Source organism: Aulonocara stuartgranti (genome assembly GCF_965226115.1).
Source record: "Aulonocara stuartgranti genome assembly, chromosome: 14".
NCBI lineage: Eukaryota > Metazoa > Chordata > Actinopteri > Cichliformes > Cichlidae > Aulonocara > Aulonocara stuartgranti.
This window is the reverse complement of record NC_138950.1, coordinates 24,787,633-24,810,375: the sequence shown is the minus strand read 5'-3', so window position 1 is coordinate 24,810,375 and position 22,743 is coordinate 24,787,633. Positions and strand designations below refer to the sequence as shown.

At 41.2% G+C, this 22,743-nt stretch overlaps 1 protein-coding gene across 5 annotated transcripts; it reads right to left on the bottom strand.

Moving 5' to 3' along the window:
* Nucleotides 1–131: 131 nt before the first annotated feature.
* Nucleotides 132–22,066, bottom strand: sgcg (sarcoglycan, gamma). 5 transcript variants are annotated; one of them, XM_082503717.1, is made up of 10 exons: nt 21,983–22,066; nt 21,256–21,394; nt 19,326–19,556; nt 10,276–10,477; nt 9,716–9,820; nt 6,021–6,108; nt 5,098–5,217; nt 2,744–2,816; nt 2,449–2,572; nt 132–1,559 (listed from the first exon to the last, which is right to left on the bottom strand). In XM_082503717.1, exons 4-10 carry the CDS (start codon nt 10,468–10,470, stop codon nt 1,392–1,394), a joined length of 873 nt encoding a protein of 290 aa, XP_082359843.1. In that variant the 5' UTR covers nt 10,471–10,477; nt 19,326–19,556; nt 21,256–21,394; nt 21,983–22,066; the 3' UTR covers nt 132–1,391. The 5 variants fall into 5 exon arrangements, with proteins under 5 accessions (XP_082359843.1, XP_082359841.1, XP_082359842.1 ...); XM_082503715.1 differs by lacking the exon at nt 19,326–19,556; XM_082503716.1 differs by lacking the exons at nt 19,326–19,556; nt 21,983–22,066 and adding an exon at nt 21,619–21,667.
* Between the last annotated feature and the right edge of the window lie 677 nt (nt 22,067–22,743).

Sequence of the window (22,743 nt, the reverse complement as noted above, 5' to 3'; positions counted from 1 at the left end):
GTGCACATCAGTCTGTCAATGCTTTCATTTTCTGTTTTTTTCCTTTCTTTCTTAGATAGACTGAATTATAAAACATGAGAACATTTTTTAGAAAAGCAAGCATGTGAAGATTACAGCTGCTGACAGGCAGGTAGAAGAATAGCACAAAGTTTATTCAAAAATAAAACATACACATTGCACACTATTAAAATATCTCAGGACTAATAATGAACTACTTAAAAAAGACTGATGACAAAAACACAATGGTGTGAAATGTTCTAAAACAGTGATGTACAGACGAACTGGTGCCAAACTCGGTGCGACTATCACTACAACATACGGATATTTTCGACCCATTTAACCAAAGGCAAATTTAATCATAAAGGCAATGGTTATACTGAAAGTATGAGATCCAAGTTCTTATTTTCCACATATTTTGTTTTTGCGTTCTTTTTTCTGAGGTCAGCAGTGATGATATATTAGTCCTTTGGCCGTAAGTGAGATTACTGAACAAACAGACCAGCTCAGCTTACCAGCAGGAAATTGCTGCGTAATTACATGCTTACAACATGCCAAACATGTGGCATGTGATCGCTGCTCTCTGTGTGTCTGACATCAGGACTACACATAAAACAGATTTCATCAATTTTGGTGGAGAGCTGGAGCACTGGCAAAGGAAGAGCCCATGACCTTTTTGTGCGGATCCAAGCCACTTACTTTAAAATTGCAAAATAGTGCACTGGCGTTGGTCTTATCAGAGAGTATGCTCTCCAAGTGCCCTTTGTAGATACACATGTGAAACCTCATTAATATCAAAACCTCATTATCTGAATTTGAGTTTAAAAAAAGAAAAAAGACAAAAAATAAAACAAAATATACAGCATTTGTGTTTGTCTCCATTTAAATAAATACATGCACCAACACCAAAACACAGCATACCAAGGGCTTGGATCAAGAGGAGATTGTATAAAGCAAAACAAATATTTTCAATAACACTCTGGCGTTGTTTCAGGGATTTATTTTTCAAATTTTCAAGCCCTTGATATGCTTCACTTTCATTTATTGCACCACAAGATAATATTGCATAGGATGTAAGCTGTTACCAGCTCCTCGTTGCCCAGCCATGACACTGTGTGTGTAAAAAAAAATGATCCATAAAGCTCTGATGCAGACAAATTTAGTTGTGAGAGCCAATTTGTTTCGGTTGAATGGTCAGAAGTTCATAAATGCAACTTAAAGAACTCATTTCATTTATGCCAGCAGGCATTTGTATTTTCACAGGCCTCGATGTGCCACTGGGATCCTGGTAGACCCACTGTGGTATAAAGATAAAAAAAAACTGTTGTGCTTGTTGCCTCCCAGAAGGTGCCTCTTCTGAGAGATGAAAAATCGATGACCTTGTCAGACTCTATCTAGCAGTCCTGATTATCGCTGCAAGTGGAAGTTCTTCCAGCCTTGGACAGGAAGAGCTTTCCGCTGGGACAGACGCAGACCTCGTAGAGAATCTGAGCATTTCCAGAAACCCCATCCTCGCTCTTGGGCAGGCGCGGCATGCGCACCGTCTCAGCATCCAGCACCAGCTGTACAGCAGACAGCACGGAGAGCAAGGACGATTAAAGGAGAACAACAAAGATCCAGCGAAAGAGCAAGGAAATATCACTCTGTTTCAGTCCTTTTACGTCATGCACGCACAATAAGACACAGTGTGCAGCGAGCTAAAGAATGATCTATTTAATACCTAACCAGTGCATGACGACATGATGATAATTTTTAAAAAAAAGAAAAAAGGTCTGGCAGTAAATCAGCTTAAAATGAGAGAACGTGAGCGTTAAAGTTAAGTGCAGATTAACATGCAGTTATCATCCTCACAGCAAGAAAAGAAAGATGAAGAAGTGATGCAGCACACAACTACTCTGTCATATAAATGTGCTGATCTACTGAGAATTAATTCAAAAAAGGTCAAATAAGTGCTCGTGATACAAATGGCTCTAACGTGCTTCAGTCAGCTCGCTGAACCACAGCTATTAGTCAGATCCGATTCAGCCACCAATTACCAAAACTCACTCTAAACAGCAAACCACTACCCACAACAAACCTACAGAGCACAAACAGATGTTTTCAAAGTTCAAAAGAAAGGGTTAGGGTTAGACGAGATTCTCACTGCTTTAGAAAAAGATTTTCTTTAATATGTTACACTATATCCTTTTGATAAGAAAGATAAAGAGGCTTTTTAAGTGCTGGCTGTCTGTAAGGTGTTTCTACACAAAAATGTTCAGTAAATGGGAACAGCAGAGCGCCTTTTAAACTGAACTCGAGCTCCCAGGTGTGACCCGAGAGAGCGTAAAAGCGTAGCGCAGCATGTTTGCTGGAAAAACATGCTCTCTATATTCCCTCTGTGAGCTAAAGGAAAAAGCATGCCTGAAGACGGCTTTGTAGCAATCAGCAGGAAGTGAAAAGTGGATTTCGTACCAGCCCTTCTTTTGACTGCAGAATGACATCCATGTTGGAAGCAGCTTCAATGTTGCCAGCCAGAGCTTTCATAAAAACTCCTTTCGGTGCATCCATACTGAGCGAGCGAGTCGGGGACTCCAACCTAAAGAAACATCTCGACTTTAAAAACACCACCATTTTATCCGTTTGCTTGTTTATTTCACCTGAGCAACACCTGTGAGACTGAACCTAAACTTTGATTTCTTATAGTTTTGTATTTCTTTAGCAGATTGTTTTGAAAAATCCAATAATACACAAAGTCTGAAACGCTCACCTCAGCTCTTTCAACATTTCTGATCTCAGCTGAGGCACCTCCACTGAATGCTGGAACAGCGCTCCTTCAGGACCTGCAAACAAAGATACACAAACATCAAGATCTGTTACAGCATTTAACAGAGTCCAGGAGCCTGATATGGTCACAACACACACCAAACATTTTTAATAAAACAACATGAGTAGCTTTGCTGACAGTGGCATTCATGGTATGTTGGCCAGTTCACCCCTTTGTCCCAGACTGAAGTATTTTAACACTGCACTCACCCTGTTCAACTGCTTGTTAATGCAAACATCTAATCAGCCAATCACATGGCAGCAACTCAGCATATTTAGACATGTAGGAATGCTCGAGATGACCTGCTGAAGTTCAAACTGAGCACCAGAATGGGGAAGAAAGGTGATTTGAATTATTTTGAATGTAGACTGACTGTAGCTGTCAGACGGGTTGCTCTGGGAATTTCACAAACTGCTGATCTACTGGGATTTTCCCACACAAGCATCACTAGTGTTTACAGACAAAGGTCTGATAAATATCCGGTGAGCAGCAGATTTCTAGCTGAAAATGCCTTTTTGATGCCAGAGGTCAGAGGAGAATGGTCTGACTGCTCCGAGGTGATAGGAAGGCAACAGTAACTCATTACTCATTACAACCAAGGTATGTAGGAAACTACCTTTCCTGACTCCTGTCAGCTAAGAACAGGAAAATGGGGTCTAAATTCACACCAAAATGGGACAACAGAAGGTCTGATGAGTCTCAAATTCTGCTCCAATATTCAGATTATGGGGTGAGAATTTCAATTAAATTGAATTTACTTCAATTCAATTTTATTTTTATAGTCCCGAATCACCAGAACAGTTGCCTCAAGGTGCTTTCTATTTTTAGGTAAAGACCTTACAATAATACAGAGAAAACAGACAAAAAAACCCAAAATCATATGACCCCTCATGAGTGAGTGCTTTGGTAACAGTGGGAAGAAAAAACTCCCTTTTAACAGGAAGGAACCTCCAGCAGAGCCAGGCTCAGGGAGGGGCAGCCATCTCTTGCGACTAGTTGGAGGTGAGAGAAGGAAGATGGGACAAAAGACATGCTGTGAAAGCATAGTTCCAGCCTGCCTTGGTTCAGCCTGCTGGTGGTGAGCAATATTTTCTTGGCACACTTTGGACTCCTTAGAGCAACTGAGCATTATTTAAACACCACAGCCTACCTGAATATTGCAGCTGATCACGTCCATCCCTTTATAACCGCAGTGTACCCATCCTTGGCTGCTTCCAGTAGGAAAGCGCACCATGTCACAAAACTCAAACTGGTTTCTTGAAAATGACAGTGAGTTCAAAGAACTCACATGACCTCCACGGTCATCAGATCTCAGTCCAATAGAGGACCTTTGGGTCTGCGGTTGAACGGGAGATTCCGATGACGGATGTGCAGCTGACAAATCTGCAGCAACAGTGTGATGCCGTCATGTCACTGTCGACCAAAATCTCTGAGGTGTCCTTTGAAGAATTAAGCTAGCTCTGAAGGTGTACCTAATAAAGTGCCAGGTGAGTGTAACTAAAGTTTTGTAGACGCCACCTGTGCTCAGAGGATGAGGGGCTGCTGACTGTAATCCTCTAATATTTATCTCAAAGCACTGCAGTGCAGTATATATTGTGGATTGCGTCGTTGTGTAAACATTGTTTGTTTTTTTTTAAATAGAGGCGGGCTGTCTGCCTACTTCGACTTCAGAAAAATTCAGGCAATGCTGGAGCAGAGAAGTAAAACTGGATCCAAATGCTGTAACACTTGGAGCCAACTGTGAAGGATGTAAACACTCCACAAACACAGAGAGTACAGAAGCTTTGTTTAGAGGATTCCTGGAACAACAGCTCCCGCTGCCTGCTGCTCTCTGCGGATCAAACTGACCCCGGGTGATACGAAGTTATCGGCTGACACTCTGTTCAACATTAATCAGTCAGCACAGCGTGTGGCCAGCGGCACACGTAACCATTAACGCAACCCACCGGAGACTAAGATTCAGAATAAAAGCGCAGAAATATCCCATCAACCCTTTGTTCAGTAATATGATAAACTGTACAGTATTGTGCTCTGGCATCTCATTTTTCTGTTCTCTCTGTGCACTTCAAAGATAACCACGCACTCTATGACACGAATGACTGTGAAAATGACTGGGCTGTCTCTGCCCTTGGGTGCTGGATTGTTGAGCTGATATTTGCCATCAAACCAAATTGGTCCTGTTGAGTCTACATCTGTTGTCAGTGTTATTATTTTTTCATTTTTTTCCCCAAAACCCTTCCACCAACAGGTGTGTGCTACGTCCAAGGAAACACAGCACGTCGCGGCCATTGGTGTACCTGTGACTCGTAGTTTGTCTGGCCCAATCTCAGCCTTGTCACCATCTGCAGTGAACAGCATGTTGTCATTGTGCGAGTTAATGAGCAGATTTCGAGTGTGTCCCTGAGCCTCTTTTGGACCTGGAACAACAACAACAACAACACCTGAAGGGGTTTGGCAATAAGACATGAGTAACGTGCAACCATGAAAATCTATCATCATTCTCTTCCTGTGATTCAGTTCGATGTGCTCAGAGACACATTCCCAATTTAGATCAGCGTAGAGGTGGAAAGGGGAAAGTCAGCGGCCACCTGCTGATGAGAAACGCAGTGATTAAAAATGCGTAACCATATTACTGCTTTGGTCTGACACGAAACTCATCTGAGGTTACTTCCTTTTGCCCTTCACTCCATCAGCCCTGAGAGAAGCTGCTCTAAAACATGTAGATCACTCAGTGAGATATTTAACCTCTGTCAGGGCTCACAACTGTGAACAGACACGCAGTATTCCCTAACAAGCATTTTAGTTTTATTCACAGAGGCCCAAGAGTATGCAGGCTATGCATTTTATGGCTTAATGATCAAGGACACATAACGGCACTGTGGAACACAACAATTTGCTGGCCTTTTAATTATGACAAAATCCCCCAACGTGGCAGTCGGTGAGCCATAAAGAGACGCACAAATATGATCCTCCACCGGCCTCAGGCCCTCGCGTGTAATACAGAATGATCCAGAAGCAATGGATGGAGAAAAGGAATGCTGAATTTAATGGATTTTAAATGGAAATCTAAGAGATTATGAATTGAAATATGGCCTCTTGTCTCTGCTAATGCTGGATGAGAAATCCCTGCAGTGCACCAGTGTCTTTACTGTCACTCTCAGTGTCACTCATTAGCAGGATGTGATGTGTATGTGCCGCATGTTTCTGTGTGTCCTCTCACCCACAGATATCCTCTCTATAACGTCACCATTTTCATTGCGGGCGTTGAGGGAAACATTTTCCGATGAGTGTAATAGAAGTGAAGAGTCCTGTGGAGATGAAGAAATATTGTCTTATTAACAGCCTGTGGAAATAACATCAATCTGCAACAGTAAAATGATAAAAATTAGAATATTTGCATGTATGAACTTGGACAAAGAGGTTTTATGTGAGGTTTTTAGGCACGCTGGCTCTACAGGTAGCACTCGTTCACTGGTCAGACCCTTTAGTCCACACTAACTAATGGATTGTAAAAGCATTCATGATTCCCTGAGGATAACTCCTACTGACTTTCATTGCCTGACTCTAACGCTACCATGAAGTTGATAATGTGAGGTTTATTAGGCTATCAAGACAGCTCTGCAAAACTGGCATCCATAAAAAAACAGGACGTTTATTTGAATAGTGCCCATTAAAATCAGCATTACAAAACTGCTTTACAAAAACATAATACACACAAAAAAATACAAAAAAGTCAAAGTTATCAGATGATTTAAAACCAAAGTATTACACTCTAGAGATAAGCTAGTGCATTGTCGAGAGTGAAATACAATACAAATTAAAAAAGTAAACATTATAAGAACATTTTATTTAAAAAAATAAATAAAATGAGTAAAGCTTAACACTTGCGAAATAAAAGTCAGACTTGCTCAGGCAGGTTTTTCCACAGCAGAGGAGCCCAAACAGCAAATGCTCAGTCGCCTTCAGTTTTTAAGCATGAGGTGGGAACAGTTGGCAGGTTCCTGCCTCAGGATATCAGGCTGCTCACTGGTCTATTCCAGCATCTCTTCTGGAGCCAGGTCATGAAGGGCACTCACTCCTGACACCCTCTGTCCTAACGTGGGGACATTACGTTTTGGCTTTTCTGCACTTTGTATTTCACTTCAGTCAATAAAGCATTTTTACTTTGTGGTGGTGACTTTATTTCACTATGCTGTAAAATAAACAGTATGAGGATCATGAGGGCATGCTATGAGGTTTATCTGTCAGAGGTCCAAAGTAACGTGATATTTAGAATCCTCATATATCATTCCTTATATGCCTATATGTTCTCAATACAAAGGATGACAAACTCAGTTTTAAATAGCCCTAAACAGCATTATTATTGCTTTGACCTTCAGATCAATCTATTAACAATCAAGGAGAGGTCGGAGGTCAAATCTGACATTTGAAATCTGTATATTGCAATCATATTATATTAGATTATTTTCTATGTGTTGGCAATACACACAACACTTGTGAGAATCAGTTTCTAAGATATGGCTAGGCTTTTTGTCAATTTTCTACCAATAAATCATAAAGTTCACCTTCATGACCTCAGGGGATGTAAGCAAAATTTGAATGGATTGTTGGCATGACCCCACGCTACACCCCTACACAGTTTTTATCAGAATTCATTCAAAACTTTGAGCTATAGTGTTTACAGACAGAAAGAATGACATGCAGGCACAGAAACACTGTCAAAAACATAACCTCCGTGGAAAAGTTAATAACAGTAAGAATAATAGAGAGTATGTGGCTAAAACTCAATATCAGTTGTATTCTAGCACTCCTCAAATGCAGACAGGAGGGCTGGATTAGCTTGCTGATATATTTCTCAAAAATTAGGTTTGCATCAATAGCAAACACAGATTTCTGACAGCCTATTTAATTTTGGAAGGACAAAGAACTGGATAACAGGATTTTTTAAATGTTTAAATGTATTAGACTTTTATATGATTTAAATTGTTCATTTTAGAAGATTTTCAGATATTCATTTTGGTTAGATGGTCTTAACTGCCTTAGAGATAGGGTGAGAAGTGCGGCCATCCGGGAGGGGCTCAGAGTAGAGCCGCTGCTCCTCCACATTGAAAGGAGCCAGCTGAGGTGGTTCGGGCATCTGACAAGGATGCCTCCTGGGCGCCTCCTGGGGTTGGTGTTCCGGGCATGTCCCAACGGGAGGAGACCCCGGGGCAGACCCAGGACACGCTGGAGAGATTATATCTCTCGGCTGGCCTGGGAACGCCTTGGTGTTCCCCCGGATAAGCTGGAGGAGGTGGCTGGGGAGAGGGAGGTCTGGGCCTCTCTGCTTAGGCTGCTGCCCCCGCGACCCGGCCCCGGATAAAGCGGATGAAGATGGATGGATGGATGGTCTTAACTGGGAGATAACACTGAATGTTGCTGAAAGAGCAGTATGATAACATGTTTCTGTACAATGTGGCCAAAAGGCAGGACATACTGAAAAAGGATAGGTCCTAGTATAGAACCCTGTGGGACTCCACATGTGGTCAGAGGAGGTGGTCACCAACAGAAACTGTGTTACATGGCTGCCCCACCAGCGTTGGAGCTTTTCATAACACATTCCCATAAGCTTCTGCACATGATTCTATTCCTGTGAGCAAGCTAGCATGCTAACAACAGCATTTAGCCCAAAGCACCATAAAGTAGCTAGCATGGCGGTAAACTCAAGAAACTTGGTGTCATTTTCTGATTAACAGCTTTTTATTGTATCTTAGCTACGTATTGAGATCATAACAAATATTAATACTGCCATTTATTTTGTTTTTTAGTTGATCGAGATGTTTCCTTGCAATCATTTATCTGCTAACACATTAGCATTTACGGCTGTCGACTTGGATTATTCTACAAACTACAAACACTTTACTGATATATTATTGACAATTATTATTATGATCAGGCAGCCATTAGGAGGCACTGAGCATCCTGATGGGGGAGGATATTCACCAGCCAGGCTGAAGCATTACTGACCAGAAAAAAGTGCCATGGACTACTGTTTATTAAGGCTGACAAAGAATGCATTATTATCAGGCTATTTATTATTTTACCTAAATATTTGTACAGGATGTGACAGCAAGTAATTAGGTCTGTATAAGAGAACTGGCAAACACACACACATACTGTCATAAAATGTTTAAATGAAGAAGCTTAGCAATAAATCTCTTCTGCTCCTTTGTAGCTGAGGGGAAGACATGCTTCTAAAAATGGTCTAGGAAAGCAAGTTTTCATGTAGAGGGCAGCAGGATGTCTCTCTAAGCACTGAATCATTTTAGAAACCCATAGAACACATTAGAAAATGTGTCCATCCATAAATGAGGAATTCATTGCCTTTTTAATGAGGCCCATGAAGCAAGAAAAAAAAATATTGCTGCTATGAGCAAGAAAAGCCATAACATGTAAACAACTGCAGCAAAGTGTTCCCATCTGCTGCTAGCAGGCGGGCCATAAACTACTTTCCACCACAAATATCCCCGAGGTTAATGGAGAGCTCAGCACACCACCACGTGCACTGTGTGCTACTGCCAAATCCAGTTTGTTCTGACACATCTCCTAAAAAAAGTACTGTCAGAAATATGCAGCTCTCTCACTACAGCTGGATAAAAACTGCCTGAGTGTCTGCAAGGAATTAGATTTAGATGATAAGATGACGTGCAGTCTCCAAAGATCCAACACACACTCAAATTTAAGTTTAGTAAACAGTGAGAAATAATGGCCAGGCTGTCAGGCTACTTAACTGAGCAAACAGAGGTTTGAAAATGAATGGGGTAGAAGACGAGAAAGGGAGAGAAGGAGAGGGTAGAGGGGGAGAGAGGAGGCGTATCTCAGAAGAATGTGGCAAAGAAGAGCAGGAAAAAAAGTTTGCATTTCTGATTGACTTACTTCTCTGCTGTGGATCTCCTGAGCATAGAGAGGAAAGAGGAACTCAGACTCGCCATCCTCCAGCTTAACCCCATCTCCATGTACTTGTAGTAGTCCCATCCCTTCCTGTGATCAAAATAAAATCAAGAGGTTACATATTTAGACAAAGGCATGCCAAGAAGGTGAGGAAAGTGCTTTGGCTTTCCAGCTAACAGCGTTCCCTCTATCACTTAGGTATTTGTCTAAGGTATCCACCATAGTGTGTACATGTGCATGCAAGAGTGTGTGTTGGCTTGCAGCTTTGTTCATAAATCCACAGTTGCCATCTGGAGTTGAGACAGAAAGCTGACAAGTCTCCATGAAATAACAAACACATTTACTCTCCTGTTTAGACAGCCAAGTAGGACTTAATGATGGATAACGCTATTGCTGCCTGACATTGCAATAATAAGCAGGTAATAGTCAAATGATGGGCTGATCAACAAAAGCTACATACTAAATATTTAAACATACCATTTGAAAGGAGAAAGGAAAAACAATCCCAACTGAAAACATGGTGTCCAAATGTGAGCTGTGCATACCGTGTTGAACCACATCACCCTGAGGATCCAGATGGTGAGGGCAAAGTTGACCACCAGGATGACAATGAGCAGCAGCACAAAGAGGTAGAGACAGCGCTTCCTCCAGCCATAGATGCCAATCTTGTAGAGTTCGTCGGGCACCGACCTGGGCGTGCTGCTGCCCTCGGTGGTGGTGACATACTGTTCCCGCACCATCTGTCGCCTGGCCGCCACAGATGAAGACAGGGACACAGGCAATGGAGTAAAATCAAAGATATTAGTAAAGATATCGAAGATCAATTTGAAATAAATTTGGCAGAGCAGAGAGAATTATTAAAACAACCTGTGAACATAATGTTGATAATATCTAGTGAACCTCTTAAGAAAGCAAACAGTGTCCTGTAAAGTTCTGTATTTGGTCTTCACCAGCACCCAAAGCACTTATCACAGTCATTACCTGCTAAATATGTTGTTATCACTCTGTGTCTATCTTGCCTTTGGAGCTGGGTAGTTGGTAAAGAGTAAGTTTGAGGGCTTTCTTGGAATAAAAATCCTCCTTTGTGGATCACAAACGATGCTATAGGTATGATATAGGTAATATTTGCTTAAAGTAGTAAAGTTTGCTCAAATCCCAAAACTTGCTTTAAATCTTTGACTAAGGGGAAGTGTGAAAATTCATTAAAATTCTCTGTGTCTCTGTTTTGCTCTTAATTAAAATAAAGTTAATATAAAAATATTGATTGCAGAAGTGAGCGAACATTGCTCAAAGCATTCTGACAACAGGAGCACCAAGAAAAGCAGCACAAAACAGCTCCCCTCCCCCCAAAAAGAAGAAGAAAAAATAAAAACACTATATTAAGTTTCGTACACTCAGAGCCTTTTGCTTTCTTCATCACTTCATGCATTTACAAGTGAAATGGTGCTGTCAGGAGCCTTCATCAGAATCACTTTACAAAAGTCTCTAAGCAAATCAAGTGACTAAGAAGCGTCTCGGTGTGCAACTACCGGTAATTGGTTTTTGCTGTTAATTTAAAGCAGTTTCAAGTCTGCAGCTATAATTCAATTCAATTCAATTCAATTTTATTTATATAGCGCCAAATCACAACAAAAGTCGCCTCAAGGCGCTTCATAGATACAGAGAAAAACCCAACAATCATATGACCCCCTATGAGCAAGCACTTTGGCGACAGTGGGAAGGAAAAACTCCCTTTTAACAGGAAGAAACCTCCGGCAGAACCAGGCTCAGGGAGGGGCGGCCATCTGCTGCGACCGGTTGGGGTGAGAGAAGGAAGACAGGATAAAGACATGCTGTGGAAGAGAGACAGAGGTTAATAACAGATATGATTCAAAGCAGAGAGGTCTATTAATACATAGTGAGTGAGAAAGGTGACTGGAAAGGAAAAACTCAATGCATCATGGGAATCCCCCGGCAGCCTACATCTATTGCAGCATAACAAAGGGAGGATTCAGGGTCACCTGGTCCAGCCCTAACTATATGCTTTAGAAAAAAGGAAAGTTTTAAGCCTAATCTTAAAAGTAGAGATAGTGTCTGTCTCCCGAATCCAAACTGGAAGCTGGTTCCACAGAAGAGGGGCCTGAAAACTGAAGGCTCTCCCTCCCATTCTACTTTTAAATACTCTAGGAACAACAAGTAGGCCTGCAGAGCGAGAGCGGAGCGCTCTAATAGGGTGATATGGTACTACAAGGTCATTAAGATAAGATGGGGCCTGATTATTTAAGACCTTGTATGTGAGGAGCAGGATTTTGAATTCAATTCTGGATTTAACAGGAAGCCAATGAAGGGAAGCCAAAACAGGAGAAATATGCTCTCTCTTTCTAGTCCCTGTCAGGACTCTTGCTGCAGCATTTTGGATTAGCTGAAAGCTTTTCAGGGAGTTTTTAGGACTTCCTGATAATAATGAATTACAGTAGTCCAGCCTGGAAGTAATAAATGCATGAACTAGTTTTTCAGCGTCACTCTGAGACAGGATATTTCTAATATTAGAGATGTTGCGCAAATGGAAGAAAGCAGTCTTACATATTTGTTTAATATGTGCGTTGAAGGACATGTCCTGGTCAAAAATGACTCCAAGGTTCCTCACCGCGTTACTGGAGGCCAAGGTAATGCCATCCAGAGTAAGAATCTGATTAGATACCATATTTCTAAGATTTTCAGGGCCGAGTACAATAACCTCAGTTTTATCTGAATTAAGAAGCAGAAAGTTAGCGGCCATCCAGGTCTTTATGTCTTTAAGACATTCCTGCAGTTTAACTAATTGGTGTGTGTTATCTGGCTTCATGGACAGATAGAGCTGGGTGTCATCTGCATAGCAGTGAAAATGTATGCTATGTCTTCTAATGATACTGCCTAAGGGAAGCATGTATAATGTAAACAGAATTGGTCCTAGCACTGAACCCTGTGGAACTCCATAATTAACCTCAGTGTGTGAAGAGGACTCTCCATTTACATGCACGAATTGGAGTCTATTAGATAGATATGATACAAACCACTGCAGCGCAGTACTTGTAATACCTACAGCATGTTCTAATCGCTCTAATAGGATATTATGATCAACAGTATCGAACGCTGCACTGAGGTCTAGCAGGACAAGCACAGAGATGAGTCCACTGTCAGAGGCCATAAGAAGATCATTTGTAACCTTCACTAAAGCTGTTTCTGTGCTGTGCTGAGCTCTGAAACCTGACTGAAACTCTTCAAATAAACCATTCCTCTGCAGATGATCTGTTAGCTGTTTGACAACTACTCTTTCAAGGATTTTTGATATGAAAGGAAGGTTGGAGATTGGCCTATAATTAGCTAAGACTGCTGGGTCTAGAGATGGCTTTTTGAGTAAAGGTTTAACTACAGCCAGCTTGAAGGCCTGTGGTACATAGCCGATTATTAGAGATAGGTTGATCATATTTAAGATCGAAGAATTAATTAATGGCAGGACTTCTTTGAGCAGTTTTGTAGGAATGGGGTCTAAAAGACACGTATAGTAATTAATAACATCCATCCATCCATTTTGTCAACCAGTAATCCAACTGGAGGTCCAGGGGGACAGGTCGGGAGCCGAAGCCTATCCCAGCTCACACAGAGTGAGAGGCGGGGTTCAGACTCTACTCGTCGTTAGGCTGATGTATAACACATCTATATGTATTTGCTGCACACACTTTCTATTATTTCAAGGAAATGACCAAACATTTATTTTCTTTTGCACTCTTAAAATATAAGATGTTTGTCTTTAATATGTATTTTTCCTTTTTTGCTTTCCTATTAGAGAAGGACCTTTTTCTCACCATCTAGATCAGGGGTCCCCAACTCCAGGCCTCGAGGGCCGGTGTCCTGCAGGTTTTAGATCTCACCCTGGGACTACACACCTGAATCAAATGATTAGTTCATTACCAGGCCTCTGGAGAACTTCAAGACATGTTGAGGCGGTAATTTAGCCATTTAAATCAGCTGTGTTGGATGAAGGACACATCTAAAAACTGCAGGACGCCGGCCCTCGAGGCCTGGAGTTGGGGACCCCTGATCTGTGCCTTGTTTTCCCCAGCTGTGTTACATCTTCCTAATTACCTCGTGTGTGTATTAAAGCCCATGTTGTGTCCTCACCTTATGTTTTTTGTTAAGCTTGCTGGTGCTAGCTAATAAAGCTGCACTCCACCTACCACAAAGCACACCTTGACAACATTTTCTGGTACTGCAGTGTGCAGAGGACTTGGAGTTGTATTGGTAACTAACTAAGTAATTACAAATGCAATTTTTCTATCAGCTCAACAAAAATCAGCAAACACACAAATTGCTTGCGTGCATTTTGTAGCAGAGTGTGTTGCTAGCTAAAGGTCCAACTGCAGTATTTCACAGGTAGAGAAAAGAAGGAGCTAACTCCACTCAGAGATGGAGAAAGATAAGAAAGACAGAACAGGAAAGGAAGAAGAGAGGTTAGATTTAAAGGTAAGGACTGCTCACTGGTATGTGATAAACTGTAAATGTAAAGCTTACATGCAAGTCTTCATGTTTTTAAATCAGGTTTTCAGTCCGGTTTTCTGTTGCTGTTGTTTTCCATATTGTGAAATGAACTGCAAAACAAACTGAGGTTGACTAACTGTGTTATTTAAAGGCTGCATGAAAATACTCTGCAGGTTACTGCAGGATAAACTGGTTAGTTTGCTGTACTGGGAAGGATTTAAAGTGTGTGTGGCTGGTGCACAGTGGCTGTGGTGCTCATGGTCAGAGTTCAGTTATATATAATTAAAAGCTAAGGTGATGGTGCTTAGATTCATTCACAGAATTAAACCTTCATATCAACTTTATCCTGTTTGGAAAAAAGACAGCATAAACAGTAGACTATCAGTGTAGAGGATTGACACAAAGGACAACTCATGACCACCTGCTGACATCTTGTTGAATTCATTTGTGAACATACACAAAGAGCAGCAGGTCAGCTGATCACAGCCTATACATTAAGAAAAATCAACAGGAGCACTCAATAGAAATTACACCCTCTACAATGTGGGCAACAGAAAATAGAGCTTTATTTGGTTTTCTCTTTGAATTGGGATCTCTTATTCTTAGTTTAAAAGAGGAACTGCTGCTGCACATCAATCTGGAAAGGGTTATAAAGGCCATGTCTGAACAATATATAGTCCATCATTCTACAGTGAGAGAAAATCTTCACAACTGGAAAACATTCAAGGCAGCTGCCAATCTTCCCAGGAATGGATGTTCCAGCAAATTCAACTCAAGATCAAAAACTGCAATTTCTCAGAGAAACTTCAAGAAATCTAAAAACTATAGTTCAGACTCTACACACCTCAGCATGATAAATGTTCAAGTTCATAAAGATACAATTAAAAAGATACTGATCAAGTATGGGTTGTTTTGGGAGGGCTGCCAAGGAAATCCTCTTTTCTCCAAAAGGAATATAACAGGATGGCTTAAGATTACAAAGTTTCATCTGACAAAACCACAAGACTTCTGCAATAATCCTTTGGACAGAGGAGATCGAAGTGAAGATTTTTGGCCATAATGCACAGCACCAGACTTGGAGAAAACCGAACACAGCAATCTGCACAAAAACCTCATCACAGCTTTCAATCATGGTGCTGGAAGGCTGGTGATGTGGGCTTGTTTTGCATCCACGGGACCTGAGCACCTTGCAGTCATTGAGGCACCCATTTACCAGAGCATGCATACATCCCTCCATCCATCTTCTTCCACTTTTCCAATATGCGGAGGGGCTGGAGCCTATCATAGCTGTCATTAAGGTGAGCGGCAGGGTACACCCTGGGAAGGTCTCTAGTCCATCTCAACTGCCCAAACCAAAGTATTTTCAAATGTGAGTCTGTCTGACAGACTCACATCTAAAGCTTTGCCCAAATTGGGTCATGCAACAGGACAATGATCCCAAGCACAGCAAAAAATTCACAGAATGACAGAAAAAAGAATCAAGGTGCTGCAATGATCCAATCAAAGGCCAAATTTCAACCTGACTGAAATGCTGTGGTGGGGCTTTAAGAGAGCTGTGCATAAAGAAACCTCAATGAACTGAAGCAATGTTGCAAAGGACTGTCAATCTGCAGGGCCCACAACTCCTATACAGGAAACCTGAAGTCCTAATCCCTGATCTTACCCAGTAGGTATGAAGAGTTCAGCTTGTGGATGAGGTGACTCGTCCAGGTGTCTTTGCTGCTAACTCTGATAAGAAGAAATCTGGACACAATGATGTGAGGGACTAATAAAGTCATACAGAAAACAATTACTTCAAGTTATTGGTGCTAAAGGTGATTCTACAAGCTAATGAATCAATAGGAGTGCTCAGTTTTTCACAGGGCTTCATAGACTCCTGTGAAAACTCTTTTTAACAAGGCTGCATATTATTCCCATGAATGCTACCACACAAAAGAGTTAGAAAATGAATTCAGACACCCAAGAGAAACCCTCAAATCATTATGCTATTGTTATATACCAAAGCATTTTAAAAACATGTTTTATATGGCAATTGGTCTCTTTCTGAATACTGAATTGAAACTTTAGCTTTGCTTCTGTGTGACAAATTCTGCAGCATCCAAGTTCTCAAGGTCTATTTCAATACTTTTCCAGTTTTTATGCTTCACTACATGCATACAATGTACATACAGCACTATGTAACGCCTTGTCTAACAGTCTACAGTATGATTCATGAGCCCAAAGCTCACACACACACAGAGCTACAGGATGGCTGGCTCTTTGCACCGGTGGAAAACTTGACAGAATTTCCAGCAGTTTTTTAAAAAGGCAAAGGAAAAATGGTATTTATTACAGAGCTGAGGCTGTGTTTTCTGGCTACACAGCAGCAGACTAACAGTGACAAAAACCAAGTCGATGAAAGTCAGCATATTTCAAACCACAGCCGGTACTATAAGTTATGACACAACGGTCGTTTTCTGTATTCAGTTCACGTGATAGCCTTCCGAACTGCAGGACTGCAGAACCTGCGAGCGAGCCCCCCAGTCAGCACATTTGGACCATCTGACACAGTGACAAGAGAGAACCTCAGGGGGAGATTTCACAGCGGTTCGAGTACAGCGGAGCCAAAGAGCGCATAGCCTGAGAAGGCTGCAGAGAGAGGAGTGGTGTTACTTTCTATTGATTAATCTGCATTAATAACCAGGGGCAGGCTGTGGAGAACGCTGCTTTCATTGAGGAGTGAGCCTGAAGAAAATGCTGTCAGTTAAGGATTATTATGAGTCAATGAAACATGCGAAAGAAGCAGTAACACAAAGAATGAAGATTTCTCTGTGCTACAAACTGCTCTTAATCTTCATCAGATCTTCAGAGCCACCACATTTCAGCTTAATGGGAAAAAAAGTTATCTGAACACAGATGTATCTGGGTTGTCTCAGCTGTGCTTTCTGAACTCGACAGGGCCCAGATGAAAGAAGCCCGGCTGATTTACATACAAGACAGATGTTACATCTTACTGTCACAGCAAAAACATTTTCCATCATGTTAAAAGAGCCACTTTTCAAGCCCGAAAGCAATTCTTCCTGACGTTACCAGATGTTCAGCCGAGCACATTATCCTCCTGTAACTCCCCCAGGCCCGAAGATGATGATGATGATGCAGGCAGGGGAAGATGAGCTGAGCATACAGTGACAAACTGTACAAGCAGAGGAGTTGTGCTGCTGTAAATAATGAAGGTAAACATTGTTCCACCCTCACACCAAGGAGTGATGAATGGAAGCAAACACGCTCTCTGCAAGCGGTCTGAGCTCTCTGAGGTCCAGGAGGACGTGGATCACAGACACTGATAATAAAGCAAAATGGGTTGTTCCTTGCTGTGTGCAGTAAACACAGGGAGAAAGCACACAAGGCTGATGGTATTTCTATGACCACAGGTCCTGTCACATGGCCTGCAAGCCTAGCTGTGATGAATAGCCTTTATTTCACAATGAAACAAAAAAAACACTGCCAGCAAAAAGAAGGAAAATAAGACTTTATAAGGAAAACTTGTGTCAAAAACTCGTTTTTTTTCTCCTATATCACTTCATTTTTATGTATTAATCACAACTGTGAGAATAAATCATCATAATAAATTGAATGTCAGCAATGCAGCAGAGGCACAGCAACTTTTAGCGGTAGTTGGGAGTCCCTCTCTTTGAAGGGAGATCTCCAGCAAGGCTTGAAAAAATAAAAAAGGGAGCCAGAACAGCCAGACACTGTTTAATTGACTGATTCCAATATCCCCACACTGTATCTATTAACAGCCTCAGATCCTCGGATCTATTGTGTGTTAACATGTAGATCGGCTCAACTCTTTTATACTTTTTGGGCAAATGAGCAGTGAGAGTGAAAGAGCTCTGGCTCTGTTCATTATCACATTAATGAATTTGATCTAGTTCGGTCTAATTACTTTAAATGAAAGCATTAAGAGACTGTCAGCAGCACGAGGAGAAAGCAGCTTTGAGGCCAGATCTTTAAAGGGCGTCTTCCAGCTTCCAGTTTCTGTGCTTACCACCACCACAGACTTCCATAGCAACCCAAATAAACAGTCCCCGAAGAGCTTCGCTGGAAGGGCCAGGAATGCTCAATTTATGGTCGGAAATTCAATCTGACTTGAGAGAAAATGCTTTTGTCAGGTCTTTATTTCCTAAGTGTCCTTTTAAGTGCTTCTAAATATAAATGGTCACAAATACTCTACAGTGGAAACGACTACAAAAAATTATAAAGTAGCACAGAGCTCTAATACAATCTTCTGCTCCAGGGAGGTCCATTTATCCTAGGGCATCCTCTCAATTAACCTTAAGCATATGATGCTCACTCCCTGGCTCTGTCTCTGACCTCTGAATCAGAGTTAGAGGGCCGGGTTGGACAGGCTAACTTCTACCTTTCAGTCTGCGGGGTCCGGCTGTAATTGAAAATCCAGGCTCTTCTCTGAGCCGAGGCTTGACCTGACAAAACGTCACAAGTTGCACTAACTTAGAAAAGCTCAAAAAGCTTTAAGGTGGAGGAAGGACTGCGGAGTAACACCGTTTGTGTGGAGCGAAGGGCGATTAGAAACTGACAACAGTGCTGAGGGTTTCTGCCTGGCTGGCGTCATGTCGCCACTTCGCTGTGATGCCTTAACTTCTATAAATAGGACACAGCATTGTGAACTAAATATAAAAAAAGCACCAGAGGAAATGCACAGAGACACAAACCACCCAGGTACATCTAATGAATATTACAAAGAGACCGGAGGATTTCTCAGAACACAGAAAATATTACTGAGTCACTCTTTTGCACAGTTAGTTTAGCATTTCAGCATTGTTAGCCATGTATGGTTAAAACACAGGGGAACTGGCTGACTGAAAGCTGACTAAAAACACTGTTTTCAAATCCAAAACTGCCTCTGTGAGGACTGAAAAGTAAACTGAGCAAAATGTGAGAAGTACAGAAGGACAAAAACTGAAAAACATGTCCAGTAGGTGAAAGGTTACCTTCATAAAACACTTTAACTTTATACAAAGAGAAGGCTGTAAAAGACACAAAAAATTGATAATAATAACCAAATGGGTAAATGTCGAATCGGGGGCAGAGTACTCACCGATCTGTGTGGAGGCACAGCAGTCCTCTTTCCTATGCAACAGTAAGCAGAGCTCGGGCTGGTACAAGCAGCTTGAGAAGCAGCAGCGCTTGAGCTCCTCACGCGTCTGTCAGCCACTCAACAGCTGCGTGCCATAAATCCAGCTCTGGAAGTGCCCTGAATAATCACCACGAGACGGCGCTCCCACTCGCCTGCATTCCCACTCCGACTCTGAGCTCTGACTCCCTCTGCCTTTTTAGCCGTACAGATATTTGAATATCATCAGAGTATGCGTGAGAGAGAGAGAGTGTGAGAGAGGAGTATTAACGATGAGTGGAAAGGCTCTCTCTCTCTCTCTCTCTTTCTCTTTCTCTCACACACACACAGAACCATCACATAATGAACAGAGCATTTGTTTGTCATTCAATCCACTGAGTCACTTTCACTGCCCAACCCAGGGCTTGAAGCAGCGGTGTCTAATTTGAGACTTCAGTCATGCCTCTCAGTATAAACTGAAGCTGGTCTTTCAGATACTGTAGCTCTGCTGGGTGACAGCAGGAAGGGTGGACCTTGAAGAGGGCAGTCAGTAAGTGAGAGAGGCGGACGTTCAGCAAACGCAGCAAAGCTGTGGTTCCTGATGTGGAAATTGTTTTATGGTCCTTGAATATATCAGTGAGGTTTTTTGTTGTTTTTTTTAACTTTAGCTATGTATGTAAATACAATTCAATAACTCAAGGTCATCCATTAATATGACAGCGATATAGCGAGTATCAAAAGTGCAAAATGTTTTTAAATTGAGGATAACACATTTCATTATGAAATATTTACATATAGTCTGTTTGTGTAAGTGCCAACATTTGATGATAGGAAGTGGCACGCTGAGTGAGAACACTGTTAAGACAACCTCAATTAAACAGGGACTGCCACTTGATGTTGCTGTTAAACTGAAACTTATCTACAGTGATAGGTTTAAAGAACCAGCCTTGGAGCTAAATGCTGATATTGTAGTCTAAAGAGGGCGGGAGAGATGTCTGTGCCCGAACAAAAACAAGAAAAATAGATTTAAAGGCTTCTAACAGATGTAGAAACATATGAAACTAACAGCATTAGTGTGGCTCTATAGAATAGCAATTTATACATTCAGGTTCAGGTTCATTTATTTTTACCTGTAGGTAGGTTTGTTCTGCAGGCAAGTCATCCAAGCTCACATGCACACTTCAATACAGACACAACACACACATAGTACAAACTACTGAAAAAAAAACAACTAATACTTGATTTGGGGAATCATTTAGCTCACCTACGTAAAAAAGCTACAATTTGTTACTGAGTGATGGGTGCCAGAACAAAGGGGTTTTTAAACCTTGCTGTTCTGCACTTTGGAATCATACATTTTCATCCTGACGAAAGAAACTGAAACTCACTAAAGGCTGCAAGTCATCAAGAAAAACTGAACCAGCCAACCTCTGTAACTGTCTGTCGTACAGGGATGTCTATTTTATTTATAACCTATAACACATTTAAACAATACAAGCTGACGTCTCTGACAGGTACATTTACATCCCTCCAGAAAATACACTTTCCAAATACATGAAATGCTGAAATAATTTAAAAACCGATGATGATTCATCGTATAAATAATGAAACACTGCCCTCCCCAATATAAGCTGCTGTTAAAGGTTAAAAGTATCTGCAATAGTGCAATAGTGGCCCTGTATATACTCTGTATCATATCGATATGAGAATTTGCAGTATCACACAGCAATACTGTTCACCAATAAGCATGTTAGACCACTCAACAGAGTTTCTCTTCTTTACAGATAAGTGTCCATGCCACAAAACCAAGGAAAAGGAAGGTGCTTTTTAAAAGGTTACACCTGTGTTCTTCTCATATGACGTCTCAAACTTTGTTCCATAAACTGACCTACCTGCCAGTAAGCTTCCTACTTACCATGGATGAAGGTGTGAGTTGTTCCACATTAGCACGTGCTAAAAAAGCTTCCAGATGCATTGATGTGATCTGTGAACATCTTTCCTGAAGCTTCAGTCAGACCAGAATTCACCTGACAAAATGTTTCCACAGGCTGAGGCTGCAAACAGGTGTACAGGATGTAGGATGGGTAAGGTAAATATAATATGTTTGAAATTCAGGCATATTTAAGGAAGCCCCTGCATGAGTTTATCATGCCTACCAAAGCTTAAAAGCACATTATTTCTGGCTAGGTCAGGGATTAGCAACTTTTACTATCAAACGAGCCACTTTTAAACAATTTCTGACCAGTTATTTAAACCTAGGTAATGCAGGAGGCACAACCTGTTTAGTATAGCATGAAGAAGCTTGTTTCCGCCGCCATTTAAATAAAAATTTTCCCAAAAATCTCGGTTATTATCTCGACGTTTCGATTTACTCGAACTCAATCTTATGGTAAGTGTTACGGTTAGGTTAAGTCTTAGCCTTACTAACTCGAAATGTTGGGAAAACAACTTTTTAAAAAAATGACATTTCGATTTTTTTACTTCGATTTTTTTTTTTTTTTAGATAATAAAAATAATTTGACCTTTTTTGGTCTTTTTTTTAGTGGGGGAAACAAGCTTGAATAACGAAGAGAAATTATACATAAAATTATTATTATTATTACTGTTGTTGTTGTCACAATTAAACAGTGACAGTTTATTACCATCAAAGCCCAACCAACGTACAGGCTCGACTTAGCTGAGGCGAAGGGCCATATACATCTTGTCTGGGCATGCGCAAGCTAAGAAGCGGGGGCGGGACATATGACACGGTTATCCAATAGAAACAATTAATAATTATTCCTTGACTTAACACCTTCCTTAAAAAATGTAACATCACATATATTTTAAACTTCGGGGCACTTGAATTTAATTTAATGTGACTTTGAATGTGAAAGAATGGGGGCCCTTATGTAAACGCCATTTACAGCCCCTTTAACCTGTCCAGAACATTCAATCAAGCCCAGTGCAGGCATATTTTTAAGCAAACAAAAATAGGAATTCACTGAGCTTGCACAGTAATTGTACGCAGCACAGTGGGGGGGACGATTAAATCACTGATTACTGTCACTTTGATAAATTTAGAAAAAGTCAACACTGATTGCATGTCCTGAAATTATACTGGAATCAAAGGCTGTTTCACTACATAACCGAGAACACTATCAAAGTGTTGAGCAGCACACTTGATTATGAAAATGTTTCAGCCTTGCAAAACAAGTAAATGCTTAATTCTAGTTAATCAAGCTGCAAAAACTTATAAATAGAAATGATGAGATTTCAGTTCGTTGGTGGAAAACTCCAGCTCCAACTCCAGGTGTTAAACAGACACTGTTTCATCATGCGTACTGAGAGGTGGCTGTTTGTGTTCTGAGCTCATGTTGGAGGACTGCATCTGTCAGTGGCGTTAAACCTGCAGCATGTTTTT